This window comes from Rutilus rutilus, assembly GCF_951802725.1.
Source record: "Rutilus rutilus genome assembly, chromosome: 5".
NCBI lineage: Eukaryota > Metazoa > Chordata > Actinopteri > Cypriniformes > Leuciscidae > Rutilus > Rutilus rutilus.
Window position 1 is genome coordinate 49,355,340 of NC_140213.1, and position 27,579 is coordinate 49,382,918.

The 27,579-nt window shown below is 38.2% G+C and overlaps 2 protein-coding genes across 3 annotated transcripts in view; one reads left to right on the top strand and one right to left on the bottom strand.

Annotated features, from left to right (window-relative positions):
* Positions 1–27,579, top strand: part of LOC311291223 (uncharacterized protein) — a 51,104-nt gene that overhangs the window by 8,665 nt on the left and 14,860 nt on the right. The gene's annotated exons all lie outside the window — the stretch shown is intronic.
* Positions 1–27,579, bottom strand: LOC311290449 (semaphorin-7A). 2 transcript variants are annotated; one of them, XM_084408924.1, is made up of 14 exons: positions 26,637–26,825; positions 19,212–19,351; positions 18,948–18,995; positions 18,432–18,524; positions 18,279–18,357; positions 15,533–15,625; positions 15,294–15,427; positions 11,377–11,540; positions 8,796–8,901; positions 8,445–8,619; positions 4,978–5,087; positions 3,776–3,921; positions 3,148–3,176; positions 1–1,390 (listed from the first exon to the last, which is right to left on the bottom strand). In XM_084408924.1, exons 1-14 carry the CDS (start codon positions 26,731–26,733, stop codon positions 1,032–1,034), a joined length of 1,773 nt encoding a protein of 590 aa, XP_084265050.1. In that variant the 5' UTR covers positions 26,734–26,825; the 3' UTR covers positions 1–1,031. The 2 variants fall into 2 exon arrangements, with proteins under 2 accessions (XP_084265050.1, XP_084265051.1); XM_084408925.1 differs by lacking the exon at positions 26,637–26,825 and adding an exon at positions 27,282–27,579 and having other exon boundaries at positions 11–1,390.

The window sequence follows — 27,579 nt, forward strand, 5'->3', positions numbered from 1 at the left end:
GGCTGTCATAAAAACTTGCCAGATTTATTCAAACATGCATTAAATATTGAAGAACATAAGTATAATGAATATGTAATATTGTGCATATATTTAGCAGAATGCTCCTCTAGAGTTCATATTTCTCTCTGACTGACGAGTTTATGGCCACTGGATCTGGTTTTTCTGAGGTAAATGTGACGTTACATGATATTGTTTACAAGCTGTTTTACTGACGTCTTTCCACGGTTGAAACACTGACCGACTCCATGTCACATGATACGGACTTCGATAAGTTGTACTCTACCTTTAACACACTTTCAGAAGCTCCTTCATGTTTATCTCGCGCTGTAACTGGTGTTATTAAGGCGGAAGAGAAGATCATGTGCTTCTCTAGAGCTGAGCCAGAGCGATCTCATGCCACAGCGACAACACGCTATTCATGTTTATGAGTTTCGTAAGAAAATGGACGTAATTTGAAATCTGAGACTTTGTTTCATATCAATAGTAACAAAGCACAAAGATTATTGCGATTCATTGGATGGGATGCGCTACAGTGTTACATTCATTCATCAACTGGAAACAGGAGGACTAATCGATTATTGGGATATCGGTTCGTAAAAATGAGAATCGATTAAAATCGAGAAATCTATATTTTTTACCCAGCCCTACTTATGACTGATGATCAACTTGACTCTTATGATATTGCACATATACTGTATATATCTGGTACATGTTGGAGTATTTACCCTGTTTACTTAGAAAAGTCCAGGTCACATGAGTGATTCATAAGTGCAAATTATTGTAAATACAAAAATATATACAATCTTTCATCAAAATGTAAGAATAGAAAAAGCTCTGGCAATAATAATCAATAAAATTCATATTATTAATCATTTTCCAGCTGAACAATGGCACTTGTCTTTCCAGATCCGAGTTCTTGCGTCACTGATCACTGTACTCCTGTTCATCAGCTTTTGAAACTCTATTGTATAAAGCGCTTTAGAAATAAAGGTGCGTCGATCTGACAGGAACTTCAGGCTCAGGTAATACTTTCAAAGGTGTAAAACAGGAAGTGACATCACTATGAGCAGAAGTAACGCCACAGGAGTGAGGCGGTGAGCGCTTGAGCGGCTCATGCGAACCTGGTATTGAGCGACGGTCCTGTTATAGACGTCCTCTGAGGACACGCACGTGTACGAGCCTTCGTGAGTCTCGTTCATGCGGTCGATGAGATACAAACAGCCCTGATCCGAACCGACACACTCCTCGCGCGCGCTCCCGTGCTGCCAGTGGTACGTGGCGTGATGTGATGTCGTCGGGCAGCGCAGGAAGTGTCTAGAGGACTCCGGGACACGAACCACTGCCGTCTCGCCACTTAATTCAGTTTTTGAAGGCTCGGCTGCAGGCATCTCTGTGGAACAGACGTCATGTGATTTTACTTTCTGATGAATTGACATAAATGGATATTTCTGAAAACACTTCACTCTTTTACAAAAACCTTTGAGCTGCCAATCTCAGAATACACCACAGGTTCAGAGATCATATTCATAATTCTGAGATGATGAATGAAGCTTGTTGATTATAAATATAGTTCATTTAATACCATAAGCAGAAATACTTTAACTAAATGTTAGCATGTCAGACTCGAATGCAGGGTTTCCCAAATCTAGTTTTTGATTAATTGTTTTATAAAATGTGGTTGATTCCATATTGATTTTCAAAAGCCACGAATTGAATTTTTCCATGTAGATTCAGCGCACGTGTATCAGTATATTGCATCTGTGCATTCGTCTTAAGGCGAGACACGGCAGGCAAAAACATTGTTTTTTTACTGGTCAATTTTGAGATTTTTGGATATTTGTCTTCAATAACACGTCTTCTTTCAGACTTGTGGTGAAAAAAAGTCCGAAATACACATTAGGTCTTTATTTTACTACACTTTGTCTGTTTGCATCTGTTAATTTCTCCTAAATTCAACAAAAGTTGTCGTTCTTAATCATCATGCTGCTCCCTGTCATCACACACACCGTTAGAAAGCTCTCTCTCTCCTGTACAATGCTGTCGGATCCAAATATGGTCATTTCCTTTTTATCAGCAACCAATCTCATTGGCTGATGATAAATCTTTAAAGCCCGTTTTCTCAAAATGACTTTTCTCTCCGACATCTCCACTTCAGCAGCACCGATATACACCAAACTTTCCAGTCTTGTACCTAGTTATATTATGAAGACATTTGCAGAGGGATTTGTAAATATATTATTCCTAGCCTGATTTATATAACATTTTATTCCAAAAAACATGGCGAAAATCATTTTTTTAAGGCTATTGACAGTATATTCTGATTTACAGGATAACAAAAGTAGATATCCATAAATCCCTCTGTAATTTTTTCCCATCTAATATGTGAACACAATGAAAACATTTTTTTTTTTACCTGGCTTTATCCAATACTCAGATTTAGTTTTTTAAAATATATGCAAATTAGCGCATATTTAATTAGATATTGCCTAATTTGCATATTTAAACATTAAATTACAGAAAACTTGTAGTCATTTTTTTTCCCCATCTTAATGTAGGTAATCAACTGGGAAAGTTTCATGGTGATATCTGCTAGGTAAAAATGTTACCCTGTGCTGCCGTCTCTTCTGTTAATCAAAAGACAGAAGTTTTTGTAACTTTAACAAGGATTAACCTTTATTTAATTTGTACAGTGAAGATTATATGCAGTGTTATTTTACATGTGATTACTTTATTCAGATTCTGTACCTGAAAACTACAGTTAGATCTGCCTGGAGAAACCTTTAAAGCACTGATTATTTCAGTTGTAATTTCTGTATTTATTTATTTGTGCTATTGCTTGTAGTTTAATTATTTGTTCTTTTTTTATTTATTAATGCCTGTTTGTTTTTTAATAATCTTTGAAATTGGAACTGAGAATAATACAATTTCGCTGGTATCTAAAATTCTGGGCGTCATAATCTTATTACAATATAAGGATGCATTATTTCATTCTTTTTTTTTTTTTTGTGGCGGGGATGAAAACCCTAGACTACCTGAAGGTGGGCTGAGTTCGTTTGAAATTCGTTTAAAAGTGAAAGCAGCTCATAATCGCCACCACAAATGTCATTACAGAAAATCACACGGGGAAAATCCCAGAGCCAGACTTACTGCAGTCGTGGGGGTCTCTGGCTCGGCCTCTGTGGAAAACAAGACACATCAATGATACTTCCATAAAATTTTATTTCCATAGATTTTAATGATGCAGTGTTTCAGTTGTGTGTGCGTGGGTGGGTGTGTGTGTGGGTGGGTGTGTGTGTGGGTGGGGGAGTTGTGTTTCAGTGGTAAAAAATATGGAAATGAATGTAAATATATTAAAATATGTATTTTGTGGTTGAGTTGTCAGAGTAGGTGCAATGCAAACAGGTTAAGAGTTTGTTCAGTGGTTATAAGTGTGGTTTCAGAATGATTCAGCATCGCTTGATGTGCACACTGCAAGTCAGACAGCATTCTCACTAGTGCTCATAATGATTTGAACAAACCTCAAACACAAAGTATGAAACTTGTATGTGTAATTTATTCTGCAGATCAGAGAAACCAGTATAAAACCACCGCACACCTGACCCAGAACGCTCATTACATGTCTTACAATATATCATTGCACCACTATGAGTTTTATTAACACGGCTTTAAGTTTGTGGCCATGCTAAATATACATGTTATCAGAAAGGAAGCAGGCCGGGTGTGTGTGTGTGTGTGTGTGTGTGTGTGTGTGTGTGTGTGTGGGTGGGTGGCTTACTTGGCATTGACGGTGCAGCGCAAACCGTTCCAAACACAGTAGGGGTCTCGAGATAACATGCACTCTATACACTCATCTCCGTACACACCACATGTCTGCAGGTCGATCTGAACAACCTCATTACTGGAACTCACGAACAGACGCTTCTGAGAAATAAAACACCGGATACATTAGTAATGCTAATGATACATTTATGAGATTAAATAGAATAAAGATCGATCATAGATTCTAAAGAACCAAATTAAGAGACTAACAACTGACCGCTCTTCAAGTACCAACATTTTGGCCGATAACCGATAATTAGTTAAATTTGAAAGCCGATAACCGATATATTGGCTGATAAATCTAAATCCAAATTTTATATTATTTTTGAGAGCCTGATTACAAAACCAAAAGTCTCACCATTAAAAGCCACGTCCCAAACACACAATTATAATTATTAACAATTATTTTGTTCTCATGATAATTTTATGTAGCCGATATGATAGACTTTAAAATATGAAAGGGGATATGAAAGTTTTAAAGCTAACTTTAGCTGGAAAATAACTTTATTAAAGAACCGCTATAAAGCCAAAACAATCTCTGTTACCTTAAACTATACGTTTATCTCTGTAAAGCTGCTTTGAAACGATCTACATTGTTAAAAGCGCTGTATAAATGAAGATGACTTGACTTGCACATGTTGCACTGAACCGTATTTTCCTTTTTTGAAGTGATTCCAATCATATTTCAAGCAATTTAAATCCACCATGTTGAACAGTGCGCATCTGAAGTGTCAGATGTATCAGCTTTAATATATCGGCCAAATTCTCTTATCAGGCCGATAACGATAACATAAAAAATTAGCATATATCGATATATCGTGCATCCCTAGTATCTACATCTTCAGAGTTATTAAAAGCAAAATAAAACAGCTATATTATATTAACAGTCAGCTCAAAGTATAGGATGTTCGTACATCATATATATTTATAATCACTAAATATATAATCACACTATATATTAATATAATATATAATCATATGTATAATCACCCACAACAATCCACTGAATAACATTTTGTTCAAAGCGACTTGCATTGCATTCAAAATATACATTTGATCAGGTCATGCGTCCCATTGATCATCATTCTCCTCTTCTTTTACTTAAGCATGCATTAAGGTGCTTGAGTCATGTGGAAGTGGATGTTTTGTGTGTCGTACCTCAGAAGTGTCCAGAAGCATGCCGGTGATGTGTGTCCCGTGTGGAAACGGCAGATACTCCGCAATCACAAAAACAGGCTTTTCCAGGACTTTATGGACCCCTCCACTTTCTGTGAGAGAAGAAGAGCACTTTCAATATAACAACAGGACATTTATCTAACCCGTCTGTCACATGCACATCATACACACATCTCTTTATGGGAAACATTCAAGATACCCGACTCCAAATGGAGTTTGATGATACGTGTTGCTTTTGCATGAAATAGTCGGTTGCATAATAAGTCACAAGGCCGGAGTGACTGCGGTTACACACACTGTGTGGCAAAAACACGAGCGGCAATATTTGTTTTCAGCGTGAACCGCAAAAAAACACACAAAACACATTTAAAATGGGAAAGAGCTTTGAGATTGACTGTACAACTAGATTTGACAAGAAATCTGAGGTATATTTTTACAGTCTGACGGAAGATACAGAACAGAGAAGCAAATGAATCGCAAACAACTGGATCCAGGCAGAGAAAGCTGGATTTGCAGTTTTCATTGTGTGTCAATATGATGAATTATGGGGTAAAATCATACACTATATATTGTATTGTTATATATTGTATTGACAACTCATCAATTAAAATATTTACCATCGTATATTCTGCATTATTGGACGTTTTTAAATAAACACTGACAAAAAAACTACACAAGGTTTAGGGCTGGACGATATGATGATATATATAACACTGATATGAGTGATCACTATATTGGGTTTATATAAAGCGGTCACAGGCAAATTAGCTTTATGTATTTCCCTGGCGTGGAAATCAGGCTCATATAAATGTGAGGAAACACGATTCCGGCTGCATGTCAATAACCATGATCACTGGATCTTTGGTGAGTTGTAAGGAACACTATATCGAGTCCGAGCTTTAGTTTAAACTGATAATCGTTTGTTTTGCACGCATTCTCGCAGTTTCTCCTATTAAATCCAGTCGCTCAGCAGCTCTTCTGCCACTAACTAACACCTAGTTAGACAGCTCACTAGAGTTTGAAACTATTAGATTGCATCACTTTGATAAATCATACTACACTCCTCACACACTTATTTGTTTATTCAGCCTCAGTCTTCTGACTAACACGACATCATCAATGATTCATTACATTTTTCTAGCAATTACATGTCCAAGCCTTTTCCTGTAGAGCTGGTCATGTAAATGTGAAACTGATATGAGTTTAAATCAACATGAAACTGCATTTACAATCTGTTTATCTGGTCAGGTGACACATGAACAGGATGTTCAATGAGAAGTAAGTCATAAAAATTATCAGTTTGATAGACTAATGACTCAAGAGCCAAATCATCTAAAAATCCCCCCGTAGTCAATCATTTTAAACTCTTAAAACTCATCTTTGATCACTAAAATTACATATTGAAATGTTTTTTACTTGAAATAAATTTCTTCATGCCTTAAAATATCTCGAATGTAACTCGACACCCTTGCCTCATTTAGTATGCGTGGTTCTATGAATATGCAAATGAGCCCCGTCTCCACTCACTTCACTGCAGTTTTAAGGAGAAAATACACAGCAATGGGGTCGACTTATGAATTTACAGACTTTTCCACTCTTATACCAGTAATTAAAGTAATCTGACATTGATTCTGAGAATGTCTTCTTAAACAGGCGCGCTTCTTCTGAACCATAAAGATATGTTTGTGGGAGTTCTGTATGTGGAAATGATGCGCTTGTTCACATTGCGCTGGAATTTTAAGATAAGCTGTGATTAATAAAGAGGAATGCATACTGAAGTTTTATAAATCGCCCATGGGAACATTTTGGAAACTGTTGCACGTTCACATTCAGGATCACTATATGCACACCTTTATACTTGAGGACCTTTGGCCGATTGCATAAACTGCTTAGACTAGTCTTAAAAGTTATTAATCTATTTTTTATTTCTATTTTTCTTCAAAACTGGTGCTTCCTTTTTAAAGCCAGTTACCGTATTTTCCGGACTATAAGTCGCACTTTTTTTTGTAGTTTGGCTGGTCCTGCGACTTATATTCAGGTGCGACTTATATATCAAAATTAATTCAGGCTGAGATGAACCAAGAGAAAACATTACCGTCTACAGCCGTTGTTCAAAAGAGTTGTTTAAAAGCGACACCAAGGATGAAGAAAATGATGTGGAATGAGATCGCGGGAGCTTGGTGAACTTGTTTATTGGTAACTTGCTTGTTGGACTCACTGGCTTATGTTAATTTAGCCTATTCAGCCTCCCAGGTATATGTTCTTTATGTTATTGTGTAGCTGAATAACTGTTAATGTGTTGCGTTAACATACCGGACACCCAACGTTATTCAGCCTGTTCTGTGTAGTTGAATAACTTGTCTTTCCAGATTAAATGTCTGTTTTTGGTCTTGGATTTTGTGAAATACATTTCTAAATAAATGCGACTTATAGTCCAGTGCGACTTATATATGTTTTTTTCCTCTTCATGACGCATTTTTTGACTGATGCGACTTATACTCCGAAGCGACTTATAGTCCGGAAAATACGGTACATAAAAAGGAGATCAGTCTAATTTGAAATGGACTGTAAGACTGATTATCTCCTGTCTAACTGCTTGTTGGTCAAACTAGTTCTTAAGACACGGGGCCCTATTTTAACGATCTGAAACGCAAGTATCAAACGTGAAACGCAAGTAACTTTGTGGGCGGATCTCTGTTGCTATTATACCGGCGGGATAAATGACTCTTGCGCCTGACGCAAATCTAAAATGGGTTGGTCTGAAGCAGCTTCATTATTCATAGGTGTGGTTTGGCGTAACGTGAAATAACCGCCCGGAGCGGTTCACAGCCGAGGAGACCGACGTTCTCACAGAGAAGTGACATTGGGGATGGAGAAGCACCCAAATTAGCTTCGGTTAAACAGGCGTATAATAATTTGGGTAAATGTGTAAGCTAGATTTATGCCTATTTTTTCACATCTTCATGGACACCACAATGATTTCCCTCGTGTGGAATATTTTTCCTTGTATATATGATTTGCAAAAATGTGAACTGGTGCGTCTGTGTGTAGATGAGAGAAGCAAAGTGTATGTGCGTTGTGCACACGCTACATTATGGCCAAGCATGCGCCCTTAAAATAGCATCTGAACGCCACTGACTTTAGACGAGGTTTCTCCTGGTCTGTGGCGGAATTGTTTTCTGAAACTGCAAAATAGCACCAGGGAACGTTTGCGCCGGAACACGCCTCCTCTTTACGCTGAACCGCCCCCGGGAGCGCAAGTTCATTCCCTAATTTACCGACGTGCGTCTGTGGAGGGAAAAGTCCCAAAGTCAATAGGAATGAAACATGCGTTGCTGTACAAAGTCAATTGCGCTGGGTGCGAGATAGGGCCCGCGGTCTTATCATAGTGGCCAAGGTTATGCAACTGAATCGTAAATGTTCCCATCTTTAGTGACAGATTCACGTACCTAGAGACAGAAGCAGGACGGTGTCGTTTTGTTCTCGGTCCACCTGGATGTGTGTGTAATGGCGGTGTCTGAACAGCAGGGGTCCGTTCTCTGGCATCACCCAATCCTTCATCTCGGGACGCACCGGCATGAACTTCAGCACCTCAGAGCTCAGACCAGCACTGTTATCGACACACTAAAAGAATGACGAGTAGTTAATTAAAAGGAATGGGAAAGATAACCGTGACTGATAGTTAATCAGAGCTCAACATTCGGTTCAAGACTGTCATTCATTTAGAGTTGGGCGATAATATAGTTCTCTTTTTGCGATTTATACAAGCAGTATCGCTTCAGTGACGGCATATTACTCACTGTTCCAGGCCGATGACCCGCAGGAACGCTAGTGGTGTTGAATTCAGAGGAAGCGAAGATAGTGCTGATTTTGGTCATGCTATAAACGCACACAGCACTCATGTTCCTGTAAATACAGACACAGAACTTCACACTTCACTTTAAACTTCTCTTTTTCTTTCTCAGTGTTTGTTCAACTGTGTGAAATGACAGACATCGACATGTAAATGTAAATGTGACTTACCGTCAGTCATGTTAGCATTTTACACTGATGTGAAAGACTCGATTCTAATCAATGTCGACTCATTTGGATATATATTTTAGGGACAGTACAGTAAAAATCTCAATGTTGTAAACTTTACATTACTATAATATTAAACGGTTAAAATGAACAAATGATTTGTATAAAACATTTACACAAGGCACTTTTATAATAAAGTTTGTGATGACAAATGTTTAGTTGAAAATAGACATTTAAATGGTCGCTGTCATAATGGATTAGTTCAAACATTAAATATTGAAGAATAAGTTAAAATATATGTAATTTTGAGCATATACTAATGTCATTAAAGCATTAATTAGTGTCATTTTTCTAGCTGACTATCAAGTTTATAGTCACTGAATGGGCTGTTGAAACACTGATTACATGATTCACTTCAGTAAGTTTTTCTGTATCTTTCAACATTCCTAAAGAGGAAGAGATGATTGGTCACACCACACTGATCTACATAGAATGTCATTGTATAGATGATTGGTCACGCCACATTAAAGAGCCACAAAACCACATTTATTGTTTGAATTTAATGATAAAACTGACAGAATTTGAAAGCTGAGACTTTGTTTCATTTCAAAAATATCAAAGCACAAAGCTTGTTAGAAGTTTTGTGCGAGCATCAACTAAAAAAAGAGAAATTCTAAGGATTTCAGAAACTAATTCGGTTCATCAAACTGAGAATCAGTTAAAATCGAGTAATTGATAATTAAAGCAGCACTCAGTAGCTTCGGGATTTCTACGCTGTATTCTCGCTTTTTGCTGGCAGGTTTCTCTCTAGAGCTCCCCCCACAGCTTCGGAATAGATATTTGACAACACTGTTGTAAAAACTCGTTGGCTATTCTCAGACACCAGAGGCTAGCAGATCAACGACATCAAAGCAGATGGGACATTCTTTAAAACGTCTTCTTCCTTCGGGTTCGGACAGCGTGAGGGAGCGCAATAATGACGCCATTTTAGCAGATTTCTTTTGGCCGTAAAGCAGTTGTTTACATCGTGAGACCTGATATCACGCGAGACTTCCTGACGCGGCGGCTGGCGGCCCGCCGTCCTAAAGTTGCAAGTGCGTATTTTCCGCTCACGGGCACCAGGGGGGTGCGAAACGACCACCATTCAACCCGAAATAAGTAATATAACCATTCCAATGACTCCGAAGCTGTTCAGTTAAGGTAAAAAAGTTACTTAGTTCACCTTTAAGGCCACAGACTGTGGTTAGAGAAAGTCAGGAAACATTCGCTTCTCTGTTCTGTTTTCTCGTCAGTCTGTGAAAATAAACCTCAGATTTCTTGTCAAATGTAGTTGTACAGTCAATCTCAAAGCTCTTTCCCGTTTCAGATGCGTTCTGTGTGTCTCCGCCTCTCAGTGACCCTCATTTATCATTCTCGCTTAGAAACGGGCCTATATGTTGGCGTAAGATTATGCTTGCACTCCTCTCACCGCCTGATTTATGAAGCTGTGCGTACCTTTGAAATCCAGGTGTACGCAATACCTCCCCTTGATAAATGCCGCGGCTGAAAACGATCGTCATTAGAATAACACGCCCCTATATATTCAAGTCTCCGCTTCCCCCACGCCCTCATGTTACGCCATGGACACACGGAAGACGGCAAAGAAGAGAAACTTCTTTGAGAAAGAGAAAGCGAAACCAGGGAAGTTCAAAGAAACAAAATTGATTTCTAGATTTTTATTATTAATGACGCTTATTGTTATTTAGAAGAAGAATGTCGTCGTTATAATTATTATTTGTATTATTATTATTATTATTATTATTTAAAAGAAGAAGAATGTCATTTTTATTATTTTGTCAGTCTGAATAATTTTTTGGTCATTGAAAGCCTTTCATTACTGAACCTAGTCCGTGCGCACCTGCCGGGCCTAACCCTGAAACGTCAGGTAAAGCGCACAGGCTCGCAACTGAAGGAATACATATGCCTACAAATCAAATGCTTTGGTAAAGTCACACAAATTGAACATTGAAGTTCATGTTGCACAAAAATAAACACTGACGTTTATAATTACTATGTTGTTGTTTTTTTACAGTGGGTCATAATATATCATATCTTTTAGCTTGTCAGTAATTGTTTTTCTGCGCATTTCCGCACTAACTCAAAGCGTGCGTACACCACCTCCTGAGCTGGCGTATGATTTGAGAGTGCCGTACGCCAACGTCCATATTGATAAATCTCAAAGTCACCGTGGTTTTGGGTGTACGCCAGGTGTACGCTGGAAATTTGGTGTACGCACTTTTGATAAATGAGGGCCAGTGAGTGTAACCGCCCGTCACGCATAACCTCTACACCGCGAAGCATGAGATGAAGTGTTTGCCTTACCAATAGTTTCTGAAAAGCGCATAAATTTTGATGTCGTCGTCCGTTTGTAGTGTGGCCACATCTATCAGCTGACTGAAGTCATGCCCTCTCCCACAGAGCAGACGGGCGTAGATCATCGAGGTCCAGCTGTTCTGAAGGTAAGCCTTCGGACCGCCACGGTCATTCTGAAACACATCGACTTAGGGTCAATCATGTGAATATTCAGTGCGTATTGATTCGTTTATGGTGTTTTGTGCTTACACTGTTTATAAAAAGCAATATGAACAGCTAAATATCGGTTGTGTTGCACAGAAGAAAAAGTCATATGGGATTGGACTGATGATGAGGGTGAGTAAATGACCACAATTAAAATAAGTTCTGCATGTTTTTTTGCATCACTCTCTGATTGCAATAAGGCCTGACTTGCACTATTTCTCAAATGATCTAATGCAATCAAGGAAATTGAAACAAGGACCATAAATCTACAGCAATACCCTGATTTCATACGGAACAAGATTTAGAGGGGTCATGTGACGTTTCTAAAAACATTTTTTTTGTGTGTATTTGGTTTAATGTTTATACGCGGTTTTAGGTTAAAAAAGTCATTATTTTACACATACTGTTCATTATTGTTGCTCCTCTATGCCCCGCCTTTCTGAAACGCGTCGATTTTTACAAAAGCTCATTGTTCTAAAAAGCGCGGTGTGCTGTGATTGGCCAGCGATCCAGTGCATTGTGATTGGCCCAAAAACCTTAAGCGTGTGACGGAAATGTCACTCCCATTTGCATATTTGGGACATCAGCTCTCGAAGCAATAATGACAGGTGATGTCAATTCGAACCTGAATCTGAACAGGAAAATGCAGATGACCGAAGCTGATCGATCAACTTCGCCAGCGCGACCAGATCGTATCAGATTGGTAAGGTTTTATTTTATTGGGGACATAATTATTGATTATAATGACTTGTACTGTCTACTCTATACTGCTCAAAACTCGCGTTTGAATAACCATTGTTTTCTAATTGTGTCGTCTTTTGGAAGCGATAACCACAGCGTCTCCACGACATGGCGGCGCCGGCGGCCACAATAACACAGTGAGAATTACACCGTGTCCTAACCAGACGCGATGCGATAAGATTCCAGCAACAAATAATTTGTCTGTCCACACTAGACGCGACTGCGAGATGCGTCAAAATCGATCAAAACCCCACAGCCAATCAGAACAGCGTGTGGGCAGAGTCAGTCAATCAGAACAGCGTGTGGGCGGAGTCAGCTTTAATGTTCAATCATAATTGCATTTTCTGGTTAATTTCTTGCATGCATCTATTCAGAGATATAACACTTGATGTGTCATCAGCACCAGCGTTTTTAATTAGGCTGTATAAAATTTCCCCTTAGCACAAATGTGTGAGTTACTGAGAAACATCTTTATTAAACATGCAGGTGTCAGTTTCGTTATCAATTAAAATAGGTGAAAGGATACAGAGGAAATCCAGACGCTCACACACACTTCACACACACACACACACACACACACACACACACACACACACAACAACAACATCAGGGTGCATTTAATGCTGTTTACTGACTGATATCTGGCAAATGTGGGATTATTTATAAAAGTGAACTTAACTGAGAAACAGAAGTAATACTTACACTGTTCCATAACAATACTGACAGCCTTTCTATAATTCATTTTTTTATATATCTTATGTACACTACCAGTCAACAGTTTTGGATCGGTAAGATTTTTTATGTTTTTAAAGGAAGTCTCTTCGGCTCACCAAGGCAACAAACAACAACAACAACAACAACAACAACAACAACAAAAAAGTTGTATTGTGAAATATTATTATAATGTAAATCGTCTGTTTTCTATGTAAATATATAGTAAAGTGTAATTTATTCCTGTGATCAAAGCTGAATGTTCAGCATCATTACTCCAGTCTTCAGTGTCACATGATCCTCCAGAAATCACTCTAATATGATGATCTGATGATCAAGAAACATTTCTCTATCAATTTTGAAAACAGTTGTTTACATTTTTTTTTTCAGGATTCTTTGATGAATAGAAAGTTCAAAAGAACAGCATTTATCTGAAATAGAAAGCTTTTGTAACATTAAACGCTACCGTTCAAAAGTTTGGGGTGTCAGTAAGAATTTGTATTTTATTTTTGGGGGAAATAAATAAAATAAATCAATACTTTTATTCATCAAGAATTAATTAAATTGATCAAAATTGACAGTAAAGACATTTATAATGTTAGAAAAGATTAAATTTCAAACTTTCTATTCATCAAAGAATCTTGAAAAAAGAAAATTGTACAACTGTTAATAATAATGAATGTTTTTTAAAGCAGCAAATCATATTAGAATGATTTCTGAAGGATCATGTGACACTGAAGACTGGAGTAATGATGCTGAACATTCAGCTTTGATCACAGGAATAAATTACACTTTAAAATATATTAAAACAGTCATTTTAAATTGTCATAATATTTAACAATATTACTGTTGTTGTTGTTTTTTAATCAAATAAATGCAGCCTTGGTGAGCAGAAGAGAAAAAACATTAAAAAACTTAGCAATCCAAAACTGTTGACTGGTAGTGAACATCTGAAGTCAATTTAAATTGCATTAGTGTTCTGTAATCGGGACAGACAGATGTCATTGGGCGGTTTCTTTTTCTGTTAAAGGGATAGTCCCATCAAAAATAATGTTGTCATTATTTACTCACCATGCTCATATCTTTCTAAACTTGTATGACTATCTTTCTCCTGCAGAACACAAAAGGAGATGTTTTTAAGAGTGTCACGTAAAGCCCGATGATTAGCGTCCAATTGTGGTTTTGGATCATATCGACGCTCCTTTTATGGACAAATAATATTTTTAAAAATCTTTTGTGTTCCACAGAAGTCATACAAGTTTGGGAGAGTAAATAATGACCGTTTTGGGAGGAGTTTCAATTAGATAAAGTTAGTAAGAATGCAGAGTTGTTATTTGTAATTATTGCGATACTCCAAGACACATGATAAAAGATTAACAAGAAATGTACTGTTGATTTAAAATGCTAAATTTGATATTTCATTGTGTGTAAATGAATATTCTTGGACTTGGTGCTGGAAACCCAAAGCACAGGACAATAGAGACACCAGAATAACAATATTCATGATTCTGAAGATGAAAATACAGAATTATTGTAGATGAATATGTTTGCACTCTTTTACTAACTAGATATATTTAAAATAATGTAGGCCTTTTTACTGGTAACATCAGACATCTGGCATTATCAGGACCCATAAATATTCCCCATTGCCTTATACATTATATTCAACATTATATATAGTAATTTAATGTACTACTGACACTAAAACTGAAAACTTGAATTTTTTCTCACACAGTAATTTTTATTTGGGTGAACTACACACAATACATATTGTTGCATTTTTGTATTACGATATATTGTTAAACCCCTATTGAGATTCCTCAGATGGTAGAAAAACCCTTTATGGAGTTTATACAGGTCAGGGGGAATCTCTAATTGCATTATCACTAATAGTTTACAAGCCTCTATGTGACCCTGGACCACGTCACCAGTCTCGAGTCGCACGGGTATATCTGTGGCAATAGCCAACAATACATTGTATGGGTCAAAATGATCCATTTTCTTTTATGCCAAAAATCATTAGGATATTAAGTAAAGATCATGTTCCATCATGAGGATATTTTGTACATTTCCTACCATAAATATATAAAAAAGTTATTTTTGTGAGTGGATGCAGCAAAATTGGAACAAAAATGAACATTAGCTATTTATTCAGCTTTCAAATGATGCATTCATCTCAATTTCAGAAAATGTACCCTTATGACTGGTTTTGTGGTCCAGGGTCCGATAAAACAAGATCTCGAGATGTTTCGCTGTGTGTTTCTGCTCACCTTGCAGCTCTGAGAGACTCGAGGAATCCACTGGTCAGATTCACCATCTTTACTTTTGTGTTTCTCAGCGAAGAAGGAATAAACTTTGTCAGCGAATTGGCCTTTCCCGGAGATCAGCTTCAAGTACTTTAGCTCTAAATGAAAGGAAATGAAAAACGGCAGTGAGAAAAGTTAAAGGCTCACTGTGGCAATGAAGCAGTTTAGATATCAGTAGTGTTGCGTTTAATCTGATTTCTCACCCATTTGTGTTGGCTGAGACCAAATGTTGTTATTTTTGTCCTTGTTTACTCTGTACAATCCCATCTCAGACTTAGTGAAGTACAGCATATCACCTGAAAGGTAAAATAAAGACAGAACGTGACGTCACATGTAGCAAGTGATAAAAGCAAATAATGCATTACTGCCGCTAGTCAATCATATTGAAAACAAACGTTCAGTTGACAAACTCCTTTAAACCAGTTTGAAAGTTGAGAGTTGTGTGAAAGTGATCTTGGACCGTTATACAGGGCATGTTACTCTTAAGTCTAAACTTCATTTTCATCCACATAAAAATGTAATATGGTGTCCACCCAGACTCCTTGGGCACATAACCAAAAATCATCCAATATTTACTCCCCGTCACGTCACCCCAGGTGTCTAGACTTATCTTCCTTCAGACGAACCCATCTGGAGTTATGTTAAATAATATCCTGGTTCTTCCCAGCTTTATAATGGGAGTGAATAGTGCATGAGTTTTTGAAGCTAAAAAAACAAATCAATCCATCATAAAAGTAATCCACACGACTCCAGTGGGTTAATAAAGGCCTTCTGAAGCAAAAAATATGGAAAAATATCCATATTTAAAACTTTATAAGGTACAAAACCCATGGTTTCGCTTCAGAAGGCCTTTATTAACCCACTGGAGTCGTGTGGATTACTTTTATGATGGATTGATTTGTTCTTAGGGCACTATTCAGTGTCATTACTGGGAAGACCCGGGATATTATTTAATATAACTCCGATTGTGTTCGGCTGAAAGAAGATGGCTTGAGGGTGAGTAAATTATGAGATAATTTTCATTTTTGGGTGAATTATTTCTTTAACACCAAGTATTAAACTTCAGTGTGTAACTCAAACCAAAAGTCTCGTCTATATAAAGAGAAGAATATCAGAGTCTTGACAATGGACTCTTGTGATTTGAACCAGTATGAAACCAGAGTCACACTAACAATCTCAATAGCTAAGCTCTGACAAACACGTTAGCATCACGGAAGGAATGTGCACTTAAAGTCCCCCTTTTGTTAAAATCCAGCTTTTAATGTAGTTTATGTGTCTATGTGGTGTTTTTAATACGCTTTAAGACAAACCATGTGTAAGTTCATAAGTCGACACCATTGCTGAGTATTTCCTCCTTAAAACTGCAGTGAACCAAAGACAGTCTCAAAAACACGCTTTGAAATCGCTGGTGTTTCTGACATCACAAACTACCTTGTAACCAATCAGATCAACTTGTGATCGTCAACCAGTGGATCTCTGAGCTGAGGGAGTGAGTGGAGGCGGGGCTCATTTGCATATTCATAGAACCGCGCATACTAAATGAGGCAAGGGTGTCGAGTTACAGTCAAGCTATTAAAAAGTCATTTTGGTGATCAAAGATGAGTTTTAAGGGATAAAATTATTGATTACACAAGGATTTTAAGAATATCTTATACTATGTTGTTGCGCCACAATTTAAGTCTTGTAGAGTGTGCAGGTTTGAGATTTGAAAGAAAATCTGTGAAGATTCTCCTTATGCGCTTGATGCAACCAGATTTAACAATCAGTTAAGATTTAAGGTTAAGACGGCACTGATCAAACCATTCTGTCTCGTTTCTATTGGTTAAACAAATAATTTACTGAAACACCAATCAAGGGTCAACATCCTTCTGTCAGATCTATATATGGAGATAAACTGTAGACCATCAGTAACGGAAGCTTAAGTTCCTCTTTCAGTTCCTCTCTCTTAAGTTGTGATGAAACAAACAAATGTGCAAAAATCACAATTTCTTCTCAGACGAAAACTGTAGTTTAACCAAACGTGAGCATTTTGAATACTGTATGAATTTTCAGGGATATTTATAGCAAAATGTCCAGGAACTCTTTCTATTTTCAGTGAATAACATTTCAGGCTGTTCCTCACACAAAGCATCAAATGACTGCAGAAGACTTGTAAAGTCATATGACCTGCTGTTACACATTTATATCGTTTTTGGTGGTTTCTTGACAGCCATTGTATGAAATAGAGCAGCGTGAACATTCTGCTAAACTTCTCCATTTGTTTGGAACGACATGAATGTTTATTTTTTTATTGTAGGGTTACATAACATCCATCAACTTCCCTGTTAGTTTTCCAGAATATGAGTTGAACATTGACAGTTAGTTATATGTAGTATCAGCAATAAATGGTATTGCATGCAAATGCATGTTTAGTTGCAGCATGAGCTTCGGTAACAGCACAGCGTTTCAACACGTAGACGGCTTCCTGAACCACTGCTAGAACAAACACGCAACACTGTGTGAAATCATATTGGAACGCTATTTCCTAATATAAGCTTCTATACTAAAGATTAGTGCCTTGATACTTTCCTCAACACTGAATAATGGCGGAAAGGGAAAGTAGGAGTGTTTGAGAAACCAAACCAAGCACAATCCCCCCTGTGTCCTCAAATTAATAATAATAATCATCCTACAGTGCTCAGCTATATATGCCAAACAATGAACAAGCCATTTGGTTGTGAAGAATCTCTTTAAGAGTGGGTGTTTCAGAATATCATGCTCACCAGATGCTGATGCATGCATGATGAATCCAGCCCTTCAATACCACAAATACTCAACAAGATGTGAATGACCATTATTTTCGCAATTCTAATAAGTGGCACCAAAACTGCATCTCAAACTAACGCAAGCTTACTTCGTACATGAATACAAACGCAGACACCAATACTCAAAACTGTGTGCAATACTCACCATCAAGTAATGACGGCTCATTAATAACTGGCACATAATTTTCTAATTTGAAGCAGTCAATCAGGGAGTAACTGGAGTTCTGGAACAAAACAGATGAATCAGCTTCATATGTTCACACCAGTTCCAAAAGCGTATAGTAAAAACAGGACATACCAAGTAACAGCACTTTGTACTTTCACCAGCAGATCCGCAGAAAAACAGATTTCCATCAGCGTTCTGACTGAGCAGAGAGAGCCTGTACTGACACTTTTGAAAAATCAACAGTTCAACAGTGGTTAGTGAACTTTAATGCGACAAAAAATACCAGAAGCTCCTGAAACAACATTGATAATGTTTATGTTAATGTTCGATTAAACACTGTAACCGGCATTGTCGGTGTGTGTGTGTGTGACTTACTGATAAAGTTTCACAGAAAAACAATAGACTTCGATTTTAACTCAAGATATTATAGAAATGCTTTCATTTTGTGCAGCCGAATGAAGAGGAGAAAACACTTTTTTGTTTGTTTTGTTAAGTCTACATATTTAAACCAGTAAAACTGGTTTTAAAACTAAAAATGTAATAGCAGACTGGTAAATACCAGAGTCAGTAAAGTTTGATACTCTAGGAAGTCTGAATATCTAAAATCTTGCATTAACATTTTCCTTAAACTCTCTTCATAATACTTACCGAATTGTCTGAATATTCGCTTTCATTCTTACAGAGACTCACATTTACCTAAACAAGGATACAAACAGTCTATTACAGCAAACATCTCATATTACAAGCCAAAAAAGTTGACACTGCACAAACATAACCTTCAAACTTGATAATCATGTTACTCAAGCCATAAACTCTTAATGAGAAAAAGGATTTGAATGTATATCAATGTTTCAAATGATTTGCATCACAGCAGTTACATGTGGTTTTGCATTATCGTTTCAAGTAAAATACCAGTTTGAGTTTGAAGTCTTGTGCTGATGTGATGGAATAAAGGGTCTCATTTCTTCCAACCCAGATGATTTTGCTACCAGAGGTGCGGACCATCTTAATTAAACCACTATGGTGGTTTTCAAATGAAGACCTGGTTATACCTGAAAGAGAGAGAAAAATTGAAGATATAATATCCAAAAAGTGTGCATCCAGTTTATTAATGCACAACACCAGCTCTGGGTTGTGTTTCCCAAAAGCATCATTAGCCAACTAATATGGTCGCAAGTTCAGTTGAATTCGTCCCCACAACTCCACATAGTTGGAAACAAACCCCTGAGTGGTTTGTGGGTAATTACTATAGAGTTCATGAGAATACAAAGCCTCATGAGAAGTGAGGCTTTGACACATGAAAATGTGAATATTTGACTATTAAATATTAGATTTGGATATAAAACACCGGTAACATATTTTCATGTAATATCTGACAATACAATGTTTTTCAAACAATTTAAAGTCCCCTTTGGTGAAAAATCAAGCTTTTAATGTAGTTTATATGTCTAAGTGGTGTTTTTAATATGTTTTAAGACAAACCATGTGTAAATTCATAAGTCGACACCATTGCTGAGCATTTTCTCCTTAAAACTGCAGTGAACCAAAGACAGTCTCAAAAACACGCTTTGAAATCGCTAGTTTCCCTTTCGAAAGGGAACTCGCACTGCGTCGATCTGATGCTATGGGGAACACCTCGGCGTGAACCGGTGTCTGAAACGGTTATCTAATCACGGCAATCCTATTGGTCAGCAACAGCCTATAACATCAATACTAGTGCGACCCAGAAGTATACAAGGGGAGCCTGGAGAACATTGACCTGACTGGTTACAAGGTAGGAACGGAACAGGGAACTCGCACTGCGTCGATCTGATGCTATGGGGAACGCCTCGGCTATTTTTTTTCTGTTTTGTCTATTGGCTTCAACCTGAAACTTCAAAAAGGTAATCATGGCTTTTGAAAAACGCTTCTGGAAGTGTGTGCATCTGTGTCTAAGATATTTGACACCTGATGACACGCACAACTTGCATGTTTATTGTTAGGGCTCAGAGCCCGCAGGATCAGTTCCTGCGGGATTTGCTTGTGCCAACTATAAGTTTTTCCCTTGAGAAAACCCTTGAGGGAAAAGGGACGGGTCCCGTGAGCCTTCCATTCCTGCCCGATCTACACAACGAGATCGAAAAGGCATGGAAGAACCCGTATTCAGCACGCATTCATGACCATCAGCGCACAAACTACGCTGATGTTGAGGGGATGGGTGAACACGGGTATGTGTCGATGCCCCAATTGATGAGATGTTTGTGAAGTGTCTCACGGCTGGAGAGGCACCGACACTAAATGCTCCAGCCCTGCCTTTTAAGCCATAAAAATAAAAGAGAAAGTAGTGCTTAAATGACAGGGCATATGCGGCGACGGGTCTGGCTGGTGATGCCTTGCACACAATGGCGGTGTTGCTGATCTGCTGACAGAGTTGGTCCGAATCTGCGCTTCCTCACCTCAAGCGCTGCTTGCATTAGCCCTGAGGCTGGACCTATGATGAGTTATCCCTTCAATGTAGGAACTGTGGGTCTGGCGTCGGGTGTGGTAGTAAGTGCGCTCTTTCAAGCTCTTATGGCTATAAGCCTCCATTTGTGAATGTCGTTTAGGCCATCGCTCTATGGGCAGCAGGTCTCCTCGCTTTAAGAGAGTTTTTAGTAAGGTTAGGGTTAGCAGTAGACCACGGTTCCCTGTTAGAAAGTATCATGGGGGTGTTAGGTAGGGTTTTTATAGACTGGTGAAATTAGGGCCCTGAAGTTCCCATATATAGGTAGGCTATGCCCTTCCCAGAGGCCTCCTCTTATGTTAGAGTTGGCAGGCTTATGTAGTGGGCAATGCCATTCTGTAGTAGGGAACAGGTTGGCTTTATTATATGGAAAATTCTCAAGTGAGGCCACTGTTCATCTGAGCATCAAACAGACATTCAGCGTGAGATGGTTTCCTCCCAAGCGGGAGTTATTCTACTGAGGCCAACGCTCCAGATGTAACTACAGAGTCAAGCATTTGGCCCTCGTCAGGCCACCTTGATAGCCACCTTATACTAGAGCAGCAGGTCTTCCCTCACTTTGAGAGTCATTTTGAGATTTTAGCTCTGAACTTCAGTCACATAGTATTCGTGTTAGGCTTAGTAACTAGGAAAATAGTGGTAGTCTGCTGAGCATTCTTGCCTTGAGCCTCTCAATATCTGAGTGTTGGTTCCTTACAACTAGAGTTTAGGCTATTCCTCTAAATCTACAGGAGTCGTCTAGCCAAGGCCTGCCTTTTGCACTAGGTGTAAAAATGCTAGTGGTGTTACAGGGTAGATAGCAGCATAGGTAGCATGCTATCTTCAACAAAAAAAAGCCTCCCATGCAGATATCTCATTGGCATTGTCAGGCCTTTCTCTCTAGAAAGCAAGGAGCATTATGCTCAGGCCTCCGCCCTTTAGAGCTGACTATAGTAGCTAACTTTTCCAGCTAGGCCTTAAAACTGAAAAAGGATTTTTTCCGCTGAGCCCCTAGAACAGTGGTTCCCAACCGGTGGGGCGCGCCCCACTGGGGGGGCGCGGACACTCTCCGGGGGGGGCGCGAGGAGGCTACAGGATGGGTGGAAAAAATAAATAAAATAAATAATAAATATTTTTTTTATCAATAAACTACTGTCATCAAAAGTTATCGTTTTGTATATACATAACTCCTGAATAAAAATGTAAATGTGTTTGAACTGATTTAAAAAAAAATCAAAACGAATTTGATTGATTTGTCATTAGTGAGCACGCAGGTTTTATTAAGCGAGTCGTTCATGCAAACGATTCATTCAAACAGCCGATTCATCAAAAATGAGACAGATGTTTGTGACTGGGTCAATTGAATCTTTGACTCAACCGATTCGTTCAAAAAACTGAATCATTCAAAACATAGAGTGTTGCTGTGAGACGCACTATGCTGTGGTCTTTGTTTGGATTCATCGGAACTATTTTCACTGCTAAAATAGACCAAAACAGTCAATATTTCGTCTAAAATGTAAGTGACTTAATATGAACTTACTTGTTTATTGAACTGTCATATGAAATCAGTGTCACATTTTCATTCGTGATGGTTAATTAAGTGATCGATCGTGTGATGTTGCTGAACTGTATCAAATGTTATAAATATAAAAACACCCCATTTAGAAATTTAACCGCAATATGTTAATTTAGTTTGTGTGTTACGCTCATAGACTCGGCGCTCGTTTGATTGATTTCTCCTCGAGAAGCTGCACGAGCCTCAAAAGTTTAAGAGTCCGAAACTGTCGAATTCGTTTTTTCATATTCGTTTCATATGGTGGCTTTGAATTGTCAAAAACACCCGCCTAGCCCCCCTATAAATGTGTGATAAAGTGTAGGCTACACAAATTTGAGTTCGCTTTAGGTTTGTTAATCAGATTCTGTGCGATCTTCACGACTCGACGCTTCGGTTTACGGTCAAGAGACAGAGCAAGATGAGGAGACTGAGAGAAAAAGAAAGGGTGATGGAGATGAGCAGAGAGCAGGTATTGAAAAATAATCTACTGCCCACTGACATGGTTTTAAAGCTTTTTCTTAGCCTTTTTTAGGCCTTCAAACGTCTTAAAATGCACATATCAGAAAAAAAAAAAAGTGAACCCCATAACAACCTAAAATTTAGGACGTCTTTGATGATAAAGCCCTGTCTACGGCCCTGTATTAGGCATAAGATCAATGATGAATGTGTAGCCTACATATTGTGAATGAATTTAATAAAGTTTATTACCTAGATTTCCTAGTAGCTTTCAGTAAATGAACACGTCTAAGAAAAATATTCATAAATCAACCTATCAGTTGACCTATGTTTACACTGACAGACTGCCCATTGACATGGGTTTAAAGCTGTTGTTATCCTATTTTTTTTTTTTTTTTTTTTTGGCCTTCAAAACACCTTAAAATGCACGTAATAGATCAGAGAAATCAAAATTTCCTCGGATCCCCTGAACCCCCTGACTATAGCCTGCCCTACATCACATTCAGGACCTCAGTGATTAACCCTGCCAGCTGCATGTTAATGAAACTTAATAGTGAGCATTAGACCCTAAACTAAAGTGTTACTTTTTTAAAATCATACCCTCATTGGGGGCTGAGCCCCCCTAAAATTTAAATCCTAGCCCCTGAAAACACCCCTCAAAATATTTGCTACGGATGCAAAAAATGCAGAAAATTAAACCATCCGAATAAAAAAAAATGTATGATGGACGGAAGTTTCAGTGGCTGCAAATGTAATAATAAAACGTGAGGTCGTATTTATTTTTTTAAACGTGCGAAAATTTCTGAAGAGAATTTGTCTGCAAGGACCTTTAATGTCAGTTCATTATACATTATGTATTTTTATGCACTATTGATTGTGCCATATTTTCTATCTATCTATCTATCTATCTATCCATCTATCTATGCAAGGTGGTGTAATAGGGGTGGTGTAATAGGGGTGGTGTCTGGGGGGTGGGGGGTCTAAGGCCGGGAGGAGGGGGGGCCCCGACTGCAACGAACCAGCTTTGGGGGGGCCCAGCTTGCAAAAGGTTGACAACCCCTGCCCTAGAATAAAATAAGTCATTAGGTTGAATGTTGTCGGCCTCTTACTGTGGCCTCCATTTCTTTGGGTTTAGTAGAGAATGTAAAATCTGTCTTGTAAGTAATGAATAGTGGTCGACCGATATTGTTTTTTTGATGGCCGATGCTGATGCCGATATCTTAGAGAGCAGGGTGGCCGATGGCCGATATAAAGCCGATATTTTTATATATATTTATTTTAATCAATATTTAATAAATTATAAATAAATTAGAAAACAAATCTTTAAAATAAACATGCTTTTATACTTTAGATGGCAACTTCTTGAATCTGCAATCCTATTACAGTATTTTTCACAAAGTAATTGTTTAGAAATATATGAATATGTGAATTAAAAGAAGGTAAACACTGTAACAGGACACTCAGTAATCTGGTCATTTCGTGCTGGTAATCATATTTTTTTTCAAATAAAGACAAGGTAACGCTAATTTTACATACAGCACAGTGAAAACTATATGAATATGACACAGTTGGCAACTGGATATATATCAGCATATTTTAAAATGAAGGATTTAAAGTTTTTCGATCGCGTCTCCTGTGAAGCTGATCTTCTGTTCGCATTCACTCACTTCGCACGGACCGACCGTCACTCGCAGACAGTAATGCACACTTCACAAGATATCACCGCTGGATTCCATTAAATCTGCAAGGTTTGTGAAATTAAATGTTTATTAGATATTCAGAGATTTGTTTAAATGACGTATGCGCATTTGCTGAATGTTGACGGCAAATGAGAAAGTATTTTAGCCTGATTGTTTGCCTTTTCTGTTACAAATAATATAAAAGCAAACGCTTTACTTTACTTACTTCGCATACCATTTACTTTCTTTGTTTACCAGTTCTGTCTAACAAAGTATTAGATATGACTGACAGAGATCGTAAATTAATGAAGACAGAGAATATGAGTGAGCGCTGTGTGATCTGAGGAGCTGCCGTTGCCGTTCTCTTCTGTCGCTGGTGTTCTCAGCGCCGCCCGTCAAAATAAAAGTCCGGAGCGCCGTCAAAATAAAAGTCCCGCTTCCAACACATCGGCCAATCAGAAAAACTTATCGGCCAATGCCGATATTTCAAAAATGCCAAGGCCGATATATCGGTCGACCACTAGTAATGAAGCTCCAGTAGAGACAGATTAGTTACTCCCTCCCACTTGGGTTGGTTGAGTATGCTCCCTTAGAGCCAAAGCACTGCCTGGGCTGACGCCAGTGACATTCGAAGCTGTAGGCCTTACAGTAGGCCTCCTCGATAGTGCGGTAGCGTAAGACTACTCCCTTGCTTTAAAGGGTCGATAGCACTTCTGCTGAGTACACTGCCTGTTGGCAATGTAAACCCTAGAGCTTGAGCCGCTCCTAAAGCTTTGAGCGGCCTTGGCGTTGGTATATTGTTCCCCATAGCGTCAAATCGACGCAGTGCGAGTTCCCTTTCGAAAGGGAACGTCTAGGTTACGACTGTAAGCTCTGTTCCCTGAGAACAGGGAACGAGACACTGTGTCTTTCGCCATGCTTTGGGGATGCCTGCTGAACAGTCCCTTCAGACGATAAGTTGTTGACATGTTCTCCAGGCTCTCCTTTTATACTTCGGGTCGCACTTGTAGTGATGTCGCCGGCTAATAGGATTGGCGTGATAAGCGTTTCAGACACCGGTTCACATGGAGGCATTCCCCATAGTGTCATCGACGCAGTGTCTCGTTCCCTGTTCCGTTCCTACCTTGTAACCAATCAGGTCAACGTGTGATCGTCAACGAGTGAATCTCTGAGCTGCTGTGAGTGCGTGGAGCACATTTGCATATTCATAAAACCGCTAATACTAAATGAGGCACGGGTGTAGTTCTAAAGTCAGAATTGCAAGATATAAACTTGCAATTCTGACTTTAACGCAATTGTGAGTTTATATTCTTTAAATATTCTTGTAAATAAGTCGCACTTGTCTTTTGAATTGTTTTATTCCGTGCCGGAAACAAGCTTCTGTATTATTAATGTGCCTAAGTTCCACTGGCTTTTGAACCGATCATCACTTCCTCTTTACTACTAGTAGTTACAGCATTAAATAAACATGAATCAACATCAGTAAGAATGTTGAAAGATACAGAACAACTTACTGAAATCAATCACGTCTAAAGTAATCAGTGTTTCAATCGCAGAAAAAGACAGTAAAACATCTTGTAAACTGTCACATTTACCTCAGAAAAGCCATTCAATGACCATAGCATAGTAAGCTAGAAAAATTTACTTTAGAGAGGAGCATTTTGCTATAGGCACTATTACATATCCATTCTATTTTTACTCTTATATTGTTAGAAAAATATGTTAGAAAAACCACCTTATAGCCTATTAATTGTATAAAATCAGTTAATAGCCTATTTTTATATTATAGCAATATTATAATATTAATATTATTTAAAAATAATTGAAATGATATTAAAATAATTCTCCCTCCAAGCTGAACTCAAAAGTTTGCATGTTTTATTTATATATATATATATATATATATATATAGGCTATATATATATATATATAGACTATATTACAGTCAGTAAGAATAAAACTAAACAAACACACACACACACACACACACACACACACACGATCCAAACTTTTTCACCACTCTGTGTGTGTGTGTGTGTGTGTGTGTGTGTGTGTGTGTGTGTGTGTGTGTGTGTGTGTGTGTGTGTGTGTGTGTGTGTGTGTGTGTGTGTTTGGTTAGTTTTTTTTTTTTCTTCACAGAATGATGATTTTAAGAATATAACAAGTAACGTTAAATGTTCGCTCACCTTCGTTTTTCACTGTCACTCGAGCATCATAATGCAGTTTTGTTGAACAAACACATGAAATCCATATCAACAGCACACAGAAACACGTCCAGTCCATCTTAACAAGCGAGTTTTGACAGACTGAGAGAGTTTTTAAAGTGCGTCTGTTAAACTTCCCCAGAGTTACAAGCGTCAGAAGCTTTTAAAGTCTATGGTCAGAAGGCGCGGTTACCGTGTGTGTGTGTGTGTGTGTGTGTGTGTGTGTGTGTGTGTGTGCGTGCAGTGCACTTGATAAGTGGGATGATGCTGTAGTTCTTCATCTGAATGCCAAGATACTCTCAGTTTTATAATAAATACAATGCAGTGCTGCCTGACATGCGCTACTGATGTTCTCATTTAATTCGAAATGTGTGACGAGTAACGTTAACTTAACCATCCGCCATATGGCAGTTAAACATTTATACAATTTACTGAATTAAATTAAATAAGAATTAGAATAAATTGAATTTAAGTAAGCTAAGAGCGCGAAATGACACCATCATCATAAATGTCAGAGAAGACGCGTTATGTACGATGATTTAATGGTTTTAGCGTTATATTAGTGAACATCAAATGTCAGAAATGACAAGACCTTTTAAAAAGCAACTAATAAATAAATAAACTAACCGTGTCTGCTCCTCGCCTAGGGTCCATGGTTTGACTATTTTCTTTCTTTCATACACCGAAAAGCTAGTATGTACAATAACAGTCTGTGCCATAGCAACTGCCCCTGATGCTGAACTAACGTTAGTTAGTTATAAATTCACAGATTCGAACTTCCCGGGTCAATAACTCATGAGCTAAACGTTAGTTTACTACACGAATAACACCTCTTTTTAACTGTAGTAATGTAGACAAGCAGCTACAACCTAATTTTCCTCAAAACGAGCTTTCCCTACACATAGATCTCTATCCGCAGGAGAGA